This window comes from Anas acuta, chromosome 4, assembly GCF_963932015.1.
Source record: "Anas acuta chromosome 4, bAnaAcu1.1, whole genome shotgun sequence".
NCBI classification, from domain to species: Eukaryota; Metazoa; Chordata; class Aves; order Anseriformes; family Anatidae; genus Anas; species Anas acuta.
Genome location: NC_088982.1, coordinates 13,557,971 through 13,576,350, shown reverse-complemented (window position 1 = coordinate 13,576,350; position 18,380 = coordinate 13,557,971). Strand labels below are relative to the sequence as shown.

General features: G+C 36.3%; 1 protein-coding gene across 3 annotated transcripts in view; it reads left to right on the top strand.

The window, feature by feature from the left end:
• SLC2A9 (solute carrier family 2 member 9) overlaps positions 1–18,380 on the top strand; it is a 127,903-nt gene that overhangs the window by 63,852 nt on the left and 45,671 nt on the right. For all 3 annotated transcript variants that reach the window (XM_068679916.1, XM_068679917.1, XM_068679915.1), the window contains 2 exons: positions 5,602–5,789; positions 11,471–11,581. In XM_068679916.1, the coding sequence (XP_068536017.1) occupies positions 5,602–5,789; positions 11,471–11,581 (299 nt within the window). The remainder of the gene's footprint in view (positions 1–5,601; positions 5,790–11,470; positions 11,582–18,380) is intronic.

Here is an 18,380-nt window from a genome sequence, read left to right as displayed (position 1 = left end):
TAAGAGCCTGAAATAGGGAGAAGGACCAAAGTGATGAAAAAGAGGAGATGGGTTTAGAACAGGCTGGTGCCGTGCGTGAACATAGACCACACCACCATGAGACAAGCTATTCCACAAGCTCAGGAGTAAGGAGTCTTCAGATGAGTGATATCTCCTGAGCAATACCAGCTAGGTACCCAGTTCCCTACTTTCTCCTTTCTAACCACGCAAACAATGTGGGTAGCTGAACTGAAGTCTTGCCTGGCTGATTAGCCATATGGACACTGGCTGACTTGCAGTTGTTTGCTGCTGAAAGCACTGCTAACAGCCAAGCACTGCTTGTCTTTCTGGAGTCACCATCCCATGATGGCTTCCTGAGACCAACACAAACTGAACTATATCCCATGTTTGTGATTGACTGCTGAATGTGGGAAAACTGATTTATCTATGTGAGACAGAATGACTGAATAGACCCACAGCACAATTTATACACCTTTGCTCAATAAGTCTGGTAATGGAGAGAGGGAAGAGCCATTCCATCTACCCTCCCAGCTCCCCTCTCTTGGGAAGAAAAGAAGGGAGAAAAAAATGCCTGACATTTAACTTGTGTGATCCTTCTTCATAATGCTCACCAGGCAGTGGAGGAGAAACAGATACTCAAATGAGGAAGATGAATCTAGAAGGAAATTGTTATTAGATTGCTAGGGAGCAGTAGGAATAAAAGGCAACAGGACAGAAACAGGAAGAAAAAGAAATCTGTGGCTGTGATTACATCAGGCAGTTTACCATCCAAACTCTAGGAGAGAGAGACAGGAATTTGATATTAGTTGATTATTTGTTGCATGCCAAAAGGATACCTGGTCTGTATCTGTGGCTACCAGGTAAGATGCAATACAAATAAAACCACTAGTAGTATTGCAATAAAATGGAACAGCTTTCTGACTAACAGCATTGTTTATAGGCAGCTTCATTTGGACACCTGATGTATTTCTTTTGAAGACTACTACTGCAAAGAGGAAATCAATATTTTCAATACAGCTAGAGTAACGTGTCATGTAAACCAATAACAAAAATCAGTTGGCATCCTAGCTTGCCAGAGCACCATAACAATGTTATATCTTAACGGTCAAATAACTTAGATATAATATCACAGTAACATCTGTTGATGATTTACAAAATCTGTTCATTTGGTATGCTCAGCCATACATTTAAACTCCCATAGTTATGAAAAAAACATTGCACCAGGTATAACACAAAGTGTGATTTTAAAATTTGTAGAGACGTATTAGCGTTGATATCTTTTGATGCAACAGAAGAGCAAAGCTGTTTCTGATTTATAAAAGAAAATAGTTAATTTTTTTACAAAGACCTTCACAGGGCCCACACATATAGGAGCCATACTGAAACCAAAGTTACTACAGGAATAAGTTGTTGTAAATGCAGTGCTTTTAGTGAAGTTGTTAATACTGACAGAAAGTTCACATATGATTCATTTCTGTTTATGTGTGCTTTTTATATGTCTCTAAGCATTATAAGCTATGCTTATTGGAAAGAAAGAGACGATCATGACTTCTAAACTTGCTGGCTCCATGTCAGATGGTTGCTGACTGCCAAAAGCTGAAGTGATCACAGTGTGTCTGCCTTGTTTGTAAGCTTTTCCTAAATCTCCTGTCTTTCAGAAACATTTATTGGTTTACTGGACCTATGGTACAACTCAGTTTACCAGTTCCTGTGTTATTTGTGGGTAGCATATTGTTATTTGGTTTTATCTGTACACCTTGGCTAGTTTCAAGTGGACCTGAATAGGCCTATGATAGTCTGTGAAACCAGGTGTAAGAACAGGTAAAGATGTAATCCCAAACAAGATGCTAACATACAGATCTCTGAGTTTTTTTACTTACAAGAATGAAGTGGCACATGGGAAAAGCCTAAAACCTTTTGCTTACAGTTATATTTACTCAATTGGAATAGCAAAATAGAGATTTATTCTTAAACTTGTCTACGTTACATGTTAGTAGTTAGTTAATATTTTGATACATTTAAATAGCTGTTTAAATCTCTTCTAGCACGGTACATCCAAATTATTCTTCTGGCTATACAGTACTGTAATAAAATCAGTGGTATGTGAAAACACTCCTTTTTCATTTTGCCAAATATTTTTATGATGTAAATTTACTACCAGCAAATTGCTACTTATCTGATTCAGAAGTACTGAAGTTATCTTTCTGCGAATGCTGAGGCAGACAGTGAGACTCCCTGTATGTCCTCCACCACTCAGAGCAGAATTTTAAAGACACTGGGTTTAAGGTACTTCATAATCAGTGAAGTGAACATGAATGGGAAACAGATGACAATAATATTTATACAGTATTTGTTTTTAAAAACAAACAAACAAACAAACAAACAACTTTTTTTTTTTAACAGCATGAGTTATTACCCTAGCTAGTACCTGAGACCACTTATCTTTGCTTCTGCTTTATTATACATGAGGTTGGCTCTATTCTGTAAACCACAAAATAGAATTTTGATTCTTTTAAATGTCTTCTTAAAGTCTGCATACTAATTCTAACAACTGCTTCCTTTGCACAGTCACGGAAGTACTACAGCGGGGAAAAAAAAATAAATTAGTAATTCCATACGTGGCGGAGTTCTTCAATACCCAGCTTCAGTTAATTTAAAGGCCTGGTTGGTTTTAAAGATGGTACAGATTGATTTTGTCCAGACTTTTGAACCACCTCCAAATGTTTCATCTTAGCTGAGATGAATAAAAACTAGGGATGTAAATGGAAAGGTTTCCTACCTCCTTTCCCCTTGACTGGAACCATCCACTTCTTTTTCTATTTATAAAGACAGTGTACCAGCCTTTGACAGCTGAGTATCTAGGACCTTCTGGTCCGAGAGAATTAAAAAGAAATCTGGAAAATTTGCTAAAGTTGTTAGAACTATAACTCCTTAGATGGTTGTATGCATGAGGAGGATACAGACATGATAACAAGGCATCCTTAAAGAAGGAAGCAGACAATAATGGAGGGAAATGAGTTACTGCAGCGGGGATAGTAACAGCAACTGTGATTCTCAGTGCCAATAATGCATTGGTTTAAAATGTGAAATAAATAGAATTGAACTTCACAAATTAAAAGACCTTTGAGTTTTTCCATCTCCCTGCTAGTGCAGAATTCATTGCCATGTTAATTATGTATAAAAGTGTGATTCTTACTATAATGAAAAAGCATTAATGAAATAAACTTGAATATAGTGCTTAGCTGGAAAACAGGTTTCCGAGTTTTAGTGTTGTCTACTGAAAACTATGCATGAATAGCATAACATTTTCTTAGCATTTCTTGACTTGTTAATTTTAAGTATCTGTCAAAGTTTCCAGTTGGCATTTACATTTCTGGTGCTAACACCATGAAGTAGGAAAAGAAAGCAGGTCTTAACACCAGGAGAGAGGAAAAAAAGCAGGTGTCTATATATTTCTTGCCTTTCACTCGGTAATTTTTGGTAATTGTTTTTGTTTGTTTGTTTTTTAACTTCCTGGTCCCTCTAGAAATACAGCAGGCTCCCTTGTGCAGAAAAGACAGATTGTTTCCTTTTTACTTGACTGCACCTACATTTTTGACTTGTGTGCCCTACAGGAATGCAGAGGATTCTAAGGACAGGAAAAATAAAGAAAATTGTGCACTGACCTAATTTACACCGATAAAACAGATGCTTAAAAATATATGAGAATAATTTCAAAGAAGAGTACTGTGGTATATGCCTTGTTATTTTCATCTTTATCTGATTATTTTTTTATTTATTAGTGCTCTAATAATACTGAAAAATGTGTAATTTAAACATAAAACATTAACTGTAACATACTGGAGGCATACATTGTTCTAATTTTACATTTCCTGTCATAGCCTTTAAATACATAACACTCATTTTAACAAGTGCTTTGAAATGTCATTTAATAAGTGGGCAGTGACACAAGTACAAAACTCAGCAGCTTAAATTCTTGGTTCTGAGGCCTGAATTTGTTATCTCATTTCTGATTATAAGGCCTAGGTGAAAAGATGGCTCTCATGCTGTCTCAGGGTTTTTTAAAAAATTCTGACCTCTATTTCCCAAGAGAGAAATGAATATCAGAATAAATGAATGTTATGAAATGACTCAGCAACTGGAGGTGGTGAATATTCATCCCTTAAAAAACGATGCCTCTTGTTAACCAGAGTCACATAAGGCCTATTAAAATGCAGTAGAAAAGTTAACCACATATGAAAGTCTTGGCCCAGAGTTTGAGTTCCCCTTACAGCCCAAGTGGAAGCCAGGCAGTGTGCAGCATGGTGCATTCACCAAAGGGATGGAGCAAGCTGCTCTGGGTTGAGCATCAGCTCGTTATGTGGCCTATACTTCACAACATCAAAACAACACTGCTTGGCCTTTTGCCCTGCTGGGCAAAAAAAAAACAAAAACAAAAACAAAAAAACCTTCAAAGCCTGAATCCAGGTGTTTTAGCCTTGACTAGTAAGTGTATTTGGCTTCCTTGACTATCCACATCCTTTCTGTGATCCAAAAGAATGGAAACTTAATGAAAAATATGAAGATTATTTATTTATGTGCAAAGCAGTGGATAAGACAGAAATGGATTTGGCTGTTATGATAAATAAGTCAATTTATTCGCTTAATAAAAATAACTCATTATTTCCTTTAGAAGAAACATCTTTAAGTGACCTGCTGTGTAAAGGATTGTTTTTTGACTTAGTGTCCTACTGGGTCACAAAGGCTTGTTGCAAGGGTTTATTTAATGTAATTGTTTCTCTGCAGTCAGTCTAAGATGATGAGCATTTTAAATATCACTTAAAAAGCCAGCCCCTGAGGTACGTTCATAAAATTGTGATGAAAATATCATTGATTTATACTCTGTCAGTAAAACAGGATTGATGGAGAAACACCACCTCCATTAAGAGGTATTCACTTGCAGCACCTTTTGGAGGAGGTGTGAGATGGAAAGACAGGGTTGCTTGGTTATGTTTACCAGGTAAACTCCCATGTCTCTTGTTGTCAAATGCCTTGACAACATTAGCCTATTCCTTTCAAATTCCTTTCAAAAGGAATAGGCAATTAGCCTATTCCTTTCAAATGCCTGCTTTTTTTTTTTCTGTTTGTTTTTTTGTTTGTTTGTTTTAACAGACTTGCCAGATTCTTACATATTATTACTACTCTATCCAGTCTATCTTCAGCAATAAAATCTGCTCTATAATTTGTTTTGCAAAAGTAGCCATGTCAAATAATGTTAAGAATTGTTTTGCTATTAAACTTTTTTTTTTTTCCTGTTTACACAAGGCTTTGACTCTGTGCTGGACCTTACACTGTAATATATATATATATATGTGTGTGTGTGTGTGTGTATATATATATAAAATAATATAAGGAGAGGTCTAGTAGGGTGCCAAAAAATGTATATTCTTGCAGCTTCAAATGAATCAAATCATACCCAAAATGGAGTCATATTTTTGGCAAAAGAATAATTAAGTTGGATCCCATGTATGTCTCCCGTTTGTCTCATGCACTTCAGTTTCTTTGAAACTATTCTGTTATAAGCACTGAATGTCTGGCCTAAACTACATTCTCTGTTTGTAGCATTTCAGACCTTTCTTGGGAAAGATGACGTGTCTCATGAAGTAGAAGAAGTTTTGGCAGAGAGTCGAGTCCAAAGAAACACCAAATTGGTGTCGGTACTACAGCTCCTGAAAACCCGTTCTGTGCGATGGCAGGTCATTACTGTGGTTGTCACCATGGGCTGCTACCAGCTCTGTGGGCTAAATGCTGTAAGTGTCTTTCTTCAGGCCACATGGCATCTTCTGGGGTGTTTCTGTCTTTCTTTTTAATACAATGATTATACTATACCATAAAGCAACCTCTATATCTTTCCATTTTGGGTCGTTCCTTATTAGTATGGTTTTGTTACAGCAGCATGTGGGAAGGCCTGCAGAATGAAGTATCGAGTTTGTTTGTTTAATTAAGAAAAGAAAGGCATTGTTGCATCAAAGTTGATGAAAAAGATAGTGTGGATTAGGAAAAAAAAAAAAGGTATGCAGCTGCAGCTTCTGTTTCTGATATTTTTTTGTTCATGGTTGGGAAGGTTTGTCCTTTTGGTAGATATTTCTACTTGGAATAATTCAGTTCTGAACTTACAAACTCAGAGAAAATGTCTGTTAACAGTTTCAAGAAGTTGCACTGGGTGGTTGATTTTGTCGTTGTTGAATAAGCCGCATTACAATCTCCTTTCTTAGAAAGGAAAAAAAGAGAACAGACATATAATAGTCAATAGAGATAAATCCAACTGACTGTAAATGTGGCTGAGGCTAATGGATATCAATGTCTTATTTTCAGATGTTTGAGCCTATAGCATCAGCTAGGACAGGGCCATGGGCTAATTTAGATTGGATGGGATCTTTGGAGCCCATCTGGTCCAACCCCCCACCCAAAGCAGGACTAACTGCAGATGTAGCTCAGGCTACCGAGGGCTTTGTACAGTTGAGTTTTTATGGATCTCCAAAGATGGAGAGTACAACCTCCCTGGACAACCTGTTCTAGGTGTTTTCACCACTTCCATTGTGAAAAGTGTTTTCTTTATATCAAGGCAGAATTTTCCTTGCTGCAGCTTGTGACATCAGAGTTAAATGCTTTACATTTTATGATGTGAATGTTCTCATGAAGCATCTCAAAGTGAAAAGGTTTTTCATCATAGTTGAAGGGTATTAATTGCTTATTGGGCAATATTAGGCAATATTATCACTGCTGAAAGGAGCTCTGTAAATGTAACTTCGCACTGTGGTTTTGTGCATTACAGCATGCTTCAGCTAGCATATATTCAGCTATCATATTTGTATATATATATATATATATATTTTTTTTTTTTTTTCCCCCACAGGGATAATCATTGATAATAAGTGTAAATGCCTCTGATCTCTAAGCTAACTAGTTCAGAATTATCTCAGGTGTCTGTATAGCTTTAAAACTCTTAATACAAAATATTTTCTTCAAGACCATTAGAAGGACTAGAATGATTAGAACTCCAGTATCAAAAAGATATTTTAAAAAGTACTAGGAGGAAGAAGATTTTCCACTCTGTGGGGTAAACTGTAAAAACATGTATATAGATTTTTTTAACCATGAATTTCAGTGCTAATGACAAGCTATTTTATTGCTCATTGTGGATACTTTTGGAGAAGAGAACTGTAATTATCTGTCATCTACTCTTTCTAAGGTTTATCAGTGTATAAGTGAAATGAAATGACACTTACAGTAAGAAACAAACTGTTCAAACAATGAAGCACATTTCCTAAAGGAAAAAAAAAAAAAAAAAGGCAACAGCTAAATCTTAAGGGGAGAGAGGAGTTTTGTGGCTTTGAGAATATTTAATAAATGACAGAAATTGTCTGGTATTCTTTGGCAGAGCAGAACCACACACCACACTCTCATAGATTGAGTGAGTGTGTATGTGAGGGGGTAAGACATGTACAGACCGAAATGAATGCAGAAGTTGTTTTAAAGCATCATTAGGGGGTTGTTTTCTGAGATCAACCCTCAGAAAAACTGGCAGGAAACTTGGATGTCAAGTTGGTTATTTCAAGCCTTATCATTTTATTGTTATTATTTTTACTTTGTTTCTCCAACTGTATAATGCCACTTTTAACTTGTTTATACAGAAAAAAAAAAAAAGGCAAATAATGAATGCGATCAAAGAGAAGTAGTCGTGCTACTTCGTTAAGAGTTCAAGTTCAGGTTTCAGTTCCTTGTCTCTTCTGCTTGGCTGTTGAGGCTGACCTTGATAAGTCACCTGAGGCTCAGAAATTAAAGGACAGGTACAGATGTGACTGTTAACTGCTGAACCCAGTTCTCAGTTTGTCTGGCTGTGTCTAAGTCTCCTGCTGGGTGTGAGTCACTGTCAGCAAGGTTTAACTGGCTGTAGAAGCATCTCTTAAGTCATAGCTCTCATCCTTCTCTTTGTCTATAGTGCCCGGTTAGTCAGTCTGGTCTTTTCAACAACTGCCATCTGGGTAGGGCATATGGGAAAGTTGGACCTCTTTCAGGGGAGAGTCTCAGGTCACTCTCAAGGGAAATTACCAAATGGCAGACTTCTGTAATCATTCTGCTGATATCTGAGAACACTTGCTTTCATTTTAAGGTTTTAGTTTGTAATGAAAAAAAAATGTTTTGTTTAAAAACAGTACATTCATCAGTTTCTACATGGAACAGAAATAAAGGTGAAGCCCTGATCATATTAATCTATTCAATTATAATGGAATACCAGACAGTCTGACCTAAATTGAAAAAAGGAAATGAATCCATATCAGTCTATTTTCATCTGATAAAGTTTATTTGTGGTACGTAGCTTCTTTAGCCAAGGTTCTGTATTTCCAGTGGCAAGAAATCATGCTGGGGATGGGGGTTCATTTAGAAATGTGTATTTTTGTATGCAAAAAAAACCACCATAGTGTGATATTCAAGCTTGCTTTAGAGAAGACCTGGCATCAAGTAGTTGTAGGATGGGATCAGTATGCAGTATGCATACAGCATGCAACATCATATGCATGTGTTGTTGCCCATCTTTTTTTCAGTGCTTTCTTTTCCCTTTTTGAAGGGAAGAGTTGAAGTCCTCAGGAAGGAATGTGTGTAGGGAGCTGGATGAGAAATAAAGACTGGAAAATGGAGTGAGTGCTAGAGAGGTCCCTGGTGTGAAGAAGTTTGGGACCACCACTGATGGTGGTATAACACATGCCACTTTAAGCTAAGAGGTTATAGGAGTAAAAGCTTATGGTAAGCAAAGACAACTTTCATGCAGCTACAGGAATGCTGAAATGTCTCCAAACTCATAGAATTCAGACTGCAGAGATGTAGCTGTTTCCTCATGGCATTTAGCTGGCTGCTATGGTGAAGTGTTGCTTCAGCCTGTGAAGCAACAGAAACCCATCATAAGAAGTCAGATGTTCCTGTATTGATTTGGACTAGACACCAGAGTTGTTTCTGGGGTTTGGTACCTTCTGCCCCATTTTCAACAGCTCTTTCATTCCAAAATATTTAGCCCAAACAATTCATTAACAAAAGCCATGTTAAAAAAGAACTGAAGTGAAAGTCATCGTTCGTCTAGTAAATTTCTCTCAGTAATGTCCTAGAGCAATGTATTTACCTGTTTAATGATACACAGGCTGAAAAATGTTCACTTTTATTGTTTTTAAACACGTACATCTTGTTAATTTTTACCCTGATTTGTTTTTGTGCTGTTACAGATGCTAATAAATGCAACTCAGAACCTCATCCTGTCTTCACTGTGACAGTTTTTTAATCTACCTGTTTTACTACTACTCTTAAGATCAATGATCAGTCATTTTCCTCTGTAAAGCCACTTGTGAAACTTTTTGAGTTCTAGTTGTTATCTTTTGGCAAATGAATTCTGTAGTTGCCTGATTAAGTAACTCTTTAGCATCATTTTTTTTCCTTGTTCTTTTTCAAGGTCTGTATACCTGCAATATTGCCATTATTTTCTAGAAGTTCTACCTACTATGTGAAACTGATAAAGAGAACCAAATGTCTTACATAATTTCTATTATTTTTATTTATTTATTTATTTATTTTAAATTTAACAATCTTGCTAACTTGTACTCTTGTAGTATGTGGAAAAATGACATTTTTGTGCTACCTTGTTTTCCTTGTAATCACTGGATAGGCAGATGAGGAGAGGTGAAAAGGATGTCGGAGTAACGGGTCCCAAATTTTTTGTTAGGGGTCACAAACACTTCAGAGGGAATTGGAGCTGATACTTTGTTTTGTTTCAGTCTGCACTCTGTTTCAGCAAGCCAAAGAAATGTGCAATTAACACCAGCACAGGTGACATGGAAGGCAGACTGCTTCATATAGCAAAACTTGCTGCTATCACTGGTGAAACATCTGTTTTGGTGCCAGCTGATGTAGCAGCAGTGGGCATAACATTCTTAAGTCAGCTTCCCCTTATCTGAAAGGTGGTATAAGTGAGTTTTCAGTCCTTGGTATTTCATTTTGCTTTTGTTTAATGTAAGATAAAATTGATTTTTTCCTTTGGCCCAGGACAAACAGCTTCACTGTAGGATTAGTTGGGAATTTAGAATTACTGATTTTTTAACAAAGCTACCAAAACAGGTGTAGCATGTGCATAATATGTTGGCAGACAGCAGGGTTTTCCTCTTGCGATAAAAACACTTTCATTCATCAGAAAAGCCTTTTCTTTAGCAGTGCTTGCCCTGTTAAGTCTTGTCACGTGGACAGCATATGGAAAAAATATCACTGCTGTTTTTATGCTTAGTGTCATTACTATATCTGCCATGTGTTAGCTCTGGCTTTCAATTTTGTTATCACAGATAATCAGCTATGTGTTACAATTTCAGTTTGTTTTTTTTTTCCTGACAATCAATTGTATCAATTGTTCTTCATCCCCTCTAGTGAATCTGTTATCTTTTCTCTCTCCAAGTCAGTCCCTCCTTGCTTGCATGGATTTGGCAGCCACATTTTTTGGCTAGTTCTTTGTTGTAACATCAAGCCCAGCATAAATATTATATGGTTTGAACATTTTTTGATGTGAATGGGTCTGTGATACTTACCAGACTTTTTATTTTGAAGTATTACCACTAGATATATATTCTCTCTGGATATTGTCACTGGATGTGGTTTTATTGACCAAACATGAATGTCCTTCTTTAAGTTGGCATGCATGTGTTTCTGTCTGTTAATGATGGGTCCTTCTAGCCTGTTCATTTCATCCTAAAAGCTGTTGTTTACTGTTCACCAAATGACTCTCAGTCTAAAGGTATCTTTCCTCTCTGTTGATAATAAAGAAAGATTACAGTGATTACTTAACTGCAGATGTCCATGTTGCAGTGAAGTTAAAGATAAATCTCACACCTTCTGTCCAGAAAGAAGGTTTATGTGGTGCCCCTCACTCTATCTCTCTCTCTCTCTCTCTTTTTCTTTTGTTTTGTTTTTTGTTTTTTTTTTTTTTGTTTGTTTAGTTTAGTTTTGTTTTTTTTTTTTTTTTTTGTTGTTGTTGTTTGTTTGTTTGTTTTCTGTTCTGGCCTCCATTGTTGCATGCCAATAAAGAGTTCTGTAATGCCACCCAAATTTATTTTTTAGGTGGTGTGGCTCAGCCACATGAAACCTTTTTGTATCCTATTGTTCAAAGTGAGTTAAAGTGAGTTTCTTTGATTTACTCCTGAAGTGAATTAAGGCAAATTGAGTTAAAGCTACTTGTAATTCTGTCTGAGTCTCCAAGCAGAAGTGTAACAGTGTTGTGACTAATCCACCTGAAATTTGCACTTTCCCTTCATTTGTCATCCTGGCCAGCCCTCAATCATTCAGTAGTGCTCCGTATTTTAACAAGTCTGGTCTCCGGCAGAAGAGATGCTTGAACTGAATGCTAATAGCTTGTAGTTCAAGCCACAGTGATTAATATCTCTTTCTCTTCTCTCTGATATAGATCTGGTACTACACAAACAACATCTTCGGAGAAGCTGGGATCAATCCTGAAACAATTCCATATGTTACTCTAAGCACTGGTGCTGTCGAGACTTTGGCTGCTGTTTTTTCTGTAAGTGTGGTTATAGAAGTCAATTAATGTGCTTAATATTTAAATGACTGATTTTATTTCCTTATACAGGTTGAAAATAAACAAAGTGGTATTTTGAAGTTTTAGTGTAGTAACTGAAAATATATATTATTTCTTGGGTTAACCCTAAACCCAGTTGTGCTTTGTAAGAATAAGGAGGAGGAAGGCTGTAAAAGCAAGGCCCAAAGAGCCGTAGGTGATAGCTCATAAATTACCTGCTAGAGTGGCTATCGTAGCAGTTTATCTTAGAGTCTTCCCATGTACTTGCTCGGAAGGACGCAGTGTTGCTGGTGATGGTTTGGGCATAGTACAGGAAGGGGCATTGAGTGTGGACTGCAGAAACAGATGTCTGTTCAACATGTTCTAATGCCGCTTATTCTATAACAATTTATGAACAGTGTGGGAAATTTTTCAGCCATTTAAAACATGGGAGTAAATGTTTGTCACCTGGCTCATTGGAAAAGCCATCACACTACAACAAAATTGTCCCTTGTTGTGTTACATTCTGCTGTCTCATTCACTGAGGGCAAGCAGGCATCCTTTCATAATACATGAGCTCTGTAGGTAATGTACATTTACTATGTGCTGAACATAGAAGAGGATGTTACAAAAGGTACAGAAAAATATCCATTCACATTCTTTTTTTTTTCTTTTTTCTTTTCTTTCCCATGTAGAAGTTGATTAGGATAAAGTATAGGTTAAACAAACAATTTAAATTCAGTAGGTGACTACACCACTGATTGCTAAAGGAAATTCATTTCTGTTTGCACTGCAGTATATAAGAAACAATGAACAGGTCTTTGGAATAGAAAGTTTCAAATAAGCAAATACTCTTTTAATTCCTTGCTAGAACTTTTTTCGTATCTTTATATATTCTACACCAAGTGTATTTGCAAAATACTGGACACAGCAAACAAGCATTTTTAAATGTCAGAAGAATGGCTTCAGCAAAAATACTTTTCCGTGGTAGAGCAGCTGCTTATGACCTGTAAAATGTTAAACTAAGTCCAGCTATCAAATTCATTTTCTTATAGTCTGGGACATAAGAAACCTAAAAGGTCACAAATATCTTTTTATTCTGATCTTTGTAAATTTCCAGCAATCTGTTTTTGGATAAGCCATCTACTTTCTACTTTTTTTTTTTTTTTTTTTTTTTTTTTTAATTTGAGGAAATAGTTAAATATGGAAAGCCCTACCTCTTACAATGTCTTCTTTGCATAATCCAGAAACACTTCTTTCTTACAGCAATTTAAGTGAAGAATACACCTCTTTTGTGGAAACAGATGAAAATTACACAGACATGATTCCATGATATTAAAGCCATGATAATTCCATGATATATAAATAGGGTCTGTTGTCTTCAGTTCCTTCTGTGCTATCAGTTTGTGGAGCTTATTCAGAGCACTCTGTTCATACATAATGAGGTGGTTGTATGGTTGTGTGGTTCCTTGGTATGTGTGGTAACCTTTTTATGCATGAGAAGAGAATATTTATTTTTTTCTGTTCAGTCTACTTCCTGTGTCACTGGAAATGCTGATGTACTAATACCCCACCCCCTTCAAATTTGCTCTTTCAGTTCAAGAGAAAAGCCTTAATTTTATTTCAGTAATCTTCATATTTCAGTAATCTTTCATTGCTGCTGCTTAAAGGAACAATATTATGAATTCATTTTTTCAACTGAAAGTTTTACAGCTTCATATTTCTATAAGTTCCTCTAAACTTCTTCCATGCCTAGAACTAAGGATGGGAAATTTCCTTCCACTTCCAATTTCTCAGCTGCAATTTTTGCTGTTTAAATATACATATATATATATATATTTAACAGTGTTAAATATGGAGTCAGACGTGTATGTCTGATCGACATTGCTCAGAAGGAAAAATGGAAGAAGTAGAAGAAAGTGAGGAGACATTAATATTCCTTGTATATTTTTATTGTGCTTGCCAGGGTTTCAGTAAATACTCCTTCTATCAGTAATGGTAATATTTAATTATTTTTTTTGGTATGTTAAATGGTCATGTGCAAAAACTCAGCTTTAGTAGAATAATTGGGGTTCATCCATTGATGAGCCCTGAGTAAATGCTAAAGAAATAGATGGAGTGAAATATTGAATAGACTTCCAACTGGGAGACATGTCACAGAGGGAAGACATCTAGCTTGACATCATGCTTTGAAGCAGGATACAATATAACTAAAACATTCCCTGGTAAATACTTGCTTATTAGAAGTCTGTTTTTTAAATTCTACAAACTTAGCTAAACTTTGGTAAGAGTGGTTACTGTGCCTCTTTTTGTATTTTTCAGTAACTGAGGTTAGTTTAATTTTGTTGTCCTATTCCTAATGGACAGAAATAACAGTTTGCCAGTCTTTCTTCCATGTGGTAATAGGCTGATAGAGATAGAACAAAATTTGTGAGAAGATTCCCTAAACCACCATAACATAAAAGGAATCTTACTCAGATTAAGCATCCTGTTCCCATTTTTGCCATCTGTGGCACCACATTTGGTCTTTATGTAATGCTCATAGAAAGAGACTAGCTATGACTACGTAGAGAAGATTATGCCTTAAGCATTTCCCATAAGGTGTTGCATAAGTTTTTACTAATGTGCCTTCCAAAGCCTCTGATGGAGAAAAGCCATGCAAAGCCTGGAATGAGTTAAAACATAATTCAGTAGTAGAACACAGAAGAACATAGGAAATTCTTTGCCATATCACAGAGAGGTCAAGACAACTAGCATGAATTGAGGGAGATAATGTTCTACTCTGGGATGTCATGAGAAAGGGGCATTCAACCTTTTCTCAGTTTGCTTTAATGTTAATAGATCTTAACATACAAGAAGGAATTTCTTCCTCAGAAAATAACACATCTTAAGACAAGGGTATCCCAGACACATCAGTAAGTGTCCTCATCCCCAGCTGATTTCCTCCATCATATGCAAAAGGTAATGCAATTTGTCTCCACTGAAACTCTGTTGCTACACTGGTGTCAGTGTAGGAAGAAATACCTTCCAATAACAGTCAGTTAGTTTGTGGTAAGTGAAAAAAAAAAAAAAAAAAAAAAAAAAAGTTGTGAATAGTTTCATCTTGAGGGTTCTTAGGAAGCCTTGTCATAATGTGATTTGTAGTGAGAATTGTTATGTAGTCCTGTGTGACATTATTGCACTAGATCAGAATCAGCCTTCATCTACCCATAATCCCCAATACTGTGTAAGTAGAGGACAATGCAGGAATGGGGCAAACTTGGCATTTCCCCCTTTGTTCCCCTGGCCTCTCCTGACCCTGACAATCTGCTGCACAATGAGTACCAGAATTAGAATTAGAAGATAATATCTCAGTCTTAATAATCTTGATGGATTTTTTTCTTTGCATGTGTCTAGTTACTTTTCAACTTTTAGAACCCATGGCATCCTAAGGCAGTGAATTTCCCAGTGTAACTACATATTTTATGAAAAAGTCCCTCATGTTGAGATCAGAGAATATCAGGTACAGTAGGTGTGGACTGTATGAAATCATAATAGTGTGGATGCTCAGTTAACTGCAAAACTATCTTTAGAGAGGTAGCTATCAACACTTCACTGTCATACAAAGAAATATCTAGTGAGATCTGTCCTGGGTCAATTAGTCCTAAACCTCATTAGTAACATGGGTGAGGTAACAGACAGCCTTTTATAATCACCTGCTTCATCCAAGCTCACCAAAGTTGAAAAACTCAAAAATGTTTGCAATAACTATAGAAGGCCTAAAAAACAGGGTTTGTGGCCTGAAATTGGTGAGATGAAATTCAGCAATGAAAGGTACGCAGTGCTGTACTTTGAGAAAGAAAAAAATCATATGCACAAAAACAAAATGTCATGTGGAGCTGTGTCAAAAGGCTTGCTGAAGTCAAAATCTATCATGTTTTTCATTTTCTTTTCATCCACTCAGCTTTCTCCCTGACAGTGAAAGAAGTCACACTGATCTGCACTGAACAAATCTGTTTTGACTGTTCTGATCACCTTAGTATCTTCTAGCTGCTGTCAGACTGTTTGATTGGTTAATAATTTATCCTAGTACTTAGGAGAGGGCAAGAGTCAGACTCTGACTTCCTTCTCCCCATGTAATAGAAGGTAGGTGCTCTGTTTGCCCAAACCCAGTGCTCTCAAACATTGCCACTGACTCACAAGATTTCTGGGATTTTCACTGATTATGAAAACTTCATTTTTACTAATAAATTTTGAGGTAGTAAAGGCTGATTTGGTGGGAAAAGTGACCTGGCACTGAAGACTGTTAACATTATCCAAGAGAAATATTTGTGCAGCTTATCATCTATAATTTTAAGATACCATAAATAGTTGCCTCCATGAGCAAACAGTTGGCTTCCAAAATTGCCTATCACACTAATCTGTTTTGCCTATGTCATATTTAAATTTTGTGAAAATTTAAATGATTTACTTTATTCAGACCCACAAAAGCATTAGTGAGTATGTCTAATAAGTAACATGGAAAAAAAAAATCAATGATTTATTTAGAATATAAAATACTGAATTATTTTATATGCAGGGACTCACTAATTACTCCCTAGTTGCAAATTCATCCTCATTTCACAGCTTCAAATGTAAACGTGTGGAATCTTTATGGAGCAAATTTATGAGTGGAAAAATGCTTGGATTTATGCCATTATATTGGAGAAAAGGAACCATAAAGAATTAGTAGAAAAGAGATACTGACCAAGAAACTTCCCAGACCATGGTATTTGCAGACAGCTGAAGTGTAGGTAGCCGCATATTTACTGCAGGGTGAATCACAGGTTGTGATCCTATTAATGCATACAACTTCAATCCAGAAATGGTCAACATAATCATTTTTAGATAAGGAAATTAAAGTTCTAAATGATTTTATTACAGCTGTGTACTTCTGGATAGGCAAAATTGCAGGTAAGGAAGGGATGGTGTAATGCCTTCCAGGAAAAAAAAAAAAAGGTTCCTTATGGAAATCTACCTACAATACCACTCCTAAGACCTGAGGGATAGTGAGTTAGAAACTGCATTTCTTTGGTACAAATCTTTCTTCTTTTATTCAGAAATTGAAAATTATAGAGACATCTTATTTCAAGTATTGATTTTTTTTTGTTTTTTGTTTGTTTGTTTGTTTGTTTGTTTGTTTTTGTTTTTGTTTTCAGTCTATTCAAACTGATCTACGTCAGGGCATTCAAATACCATCATTAGAAAATAAAGCACCAGCTATGGTAATCTATCATGGACCTAGTCTATCTTTTAGAAACGTGTACCCAGCACAAGACAAAACCTGGCATTTTTAACAAATAAATCATAAACAGAAGGAACATTACTTCAGGAATACCTTCCTTTTGTTGAAGGGACACAATAGGAATTAGTGTTTGTTTGTTTGTTTGTTTGTTTTTGTGTGTGTGTGTGCTGCCTAAGAGCTGTTCCCAGGCACTACTAAGGCAAAGGCAGCAGGCTAGAGCAAACCCCTACATGGGCTGCATCTTGGTGTTGCAATGGTTCAACAGCAGTTGCGTATGGAGACCCTGTGCTCTGTGAATGGAAAAAACCACCACCACGTCAAGTTGATTAAGGACACTTTACTGCAAAATAGAAACTTACAAAGTTCTAAGAAAAAAAATAGAAAATCCTTTGCTTAATAGTGATCTCTATAATAGTACCTACAGAAGGTGTGAGGTATCATCCCCTTGTGGCATTAACATAGATACAGGTAGTGATATGAGTGGCAAGGAAGGCACAGACTGATTTAAGGTTTGTACTTATTTGGTGAAATGCAGAGCTAGGCCACTACAGAGCAATTTAGGGGCTTAAATAAAACACCCTGTTTCCTTGTTTTGCAATTGAATTTGCAATTCATACAGCAAAAACATATACAGAGCAATAGGAATCAAACCCCATTTGTAACCCGCGGTCTTTTGTTACTCTTCTTCTCCTGGATGCAAGAAACTATGCACCGTGTCATAAATAGACATGACAGCAATGTAAATGTGACTATTCATTTCAGCACAGCTATTTAAAAATGGAAATAACACAGAGTTGGCTTGTTGCATTGTCTGAATTTAGACATACAGTCTTGCTTGGATCTATATCCAAAATACATGAGAAAAAGTATGGCTACTCTTTATGTTAACGTATAGATCAAATTTCTGTATAGAGCTGAGAAATGAAGAAAATCTAATAGGGTTTTGTTAGTATGATTTGGGGCCAGGAAATAAGTAAGGAATAGATCTCCCATTTGGGCTGTAGAACTCGCTTACATATTCATTTTTTCCCCAGCTTGTCTGATCTTTTTTAATGCACTCTGCTTTCATTATGTCAGCCCCAGTATCAGCAGCTGACTCAAGTGAAAAGATTGACATTTGCTTTTTAAACTTTATTCACAAGTGGTTCCTGCCAGACAAAAGAAAGTTATGTTAACTGTTAACTTAGTTTGCATATTGGTTGCCTTATCAGCAAATGTTTGTGTTGAGAGATTTTGATTGCAATATTTTTTTACACATTTTCAATAAATTCTGCTGTGTTAATTACCATGACTCTGGGTATAGGTTTCTACAAATGCATGTTTGTGATCACACATAAGTATCGGCATCCACAATTTGGCAAATAATTCAGTGCACTATCACAGAAAACAGTTGTAAGATTCTTTTTATGGCTATACTTGAGCATATGCTGAATTTCTTTTTGTTTCATTTACTCTACCACATAGTATATTTTGACTTGTTGCAGGTCTTTAATAGGTAAGTGTTGCCAGTGCTAACCAGTGGAGCATTCAGAACTATAA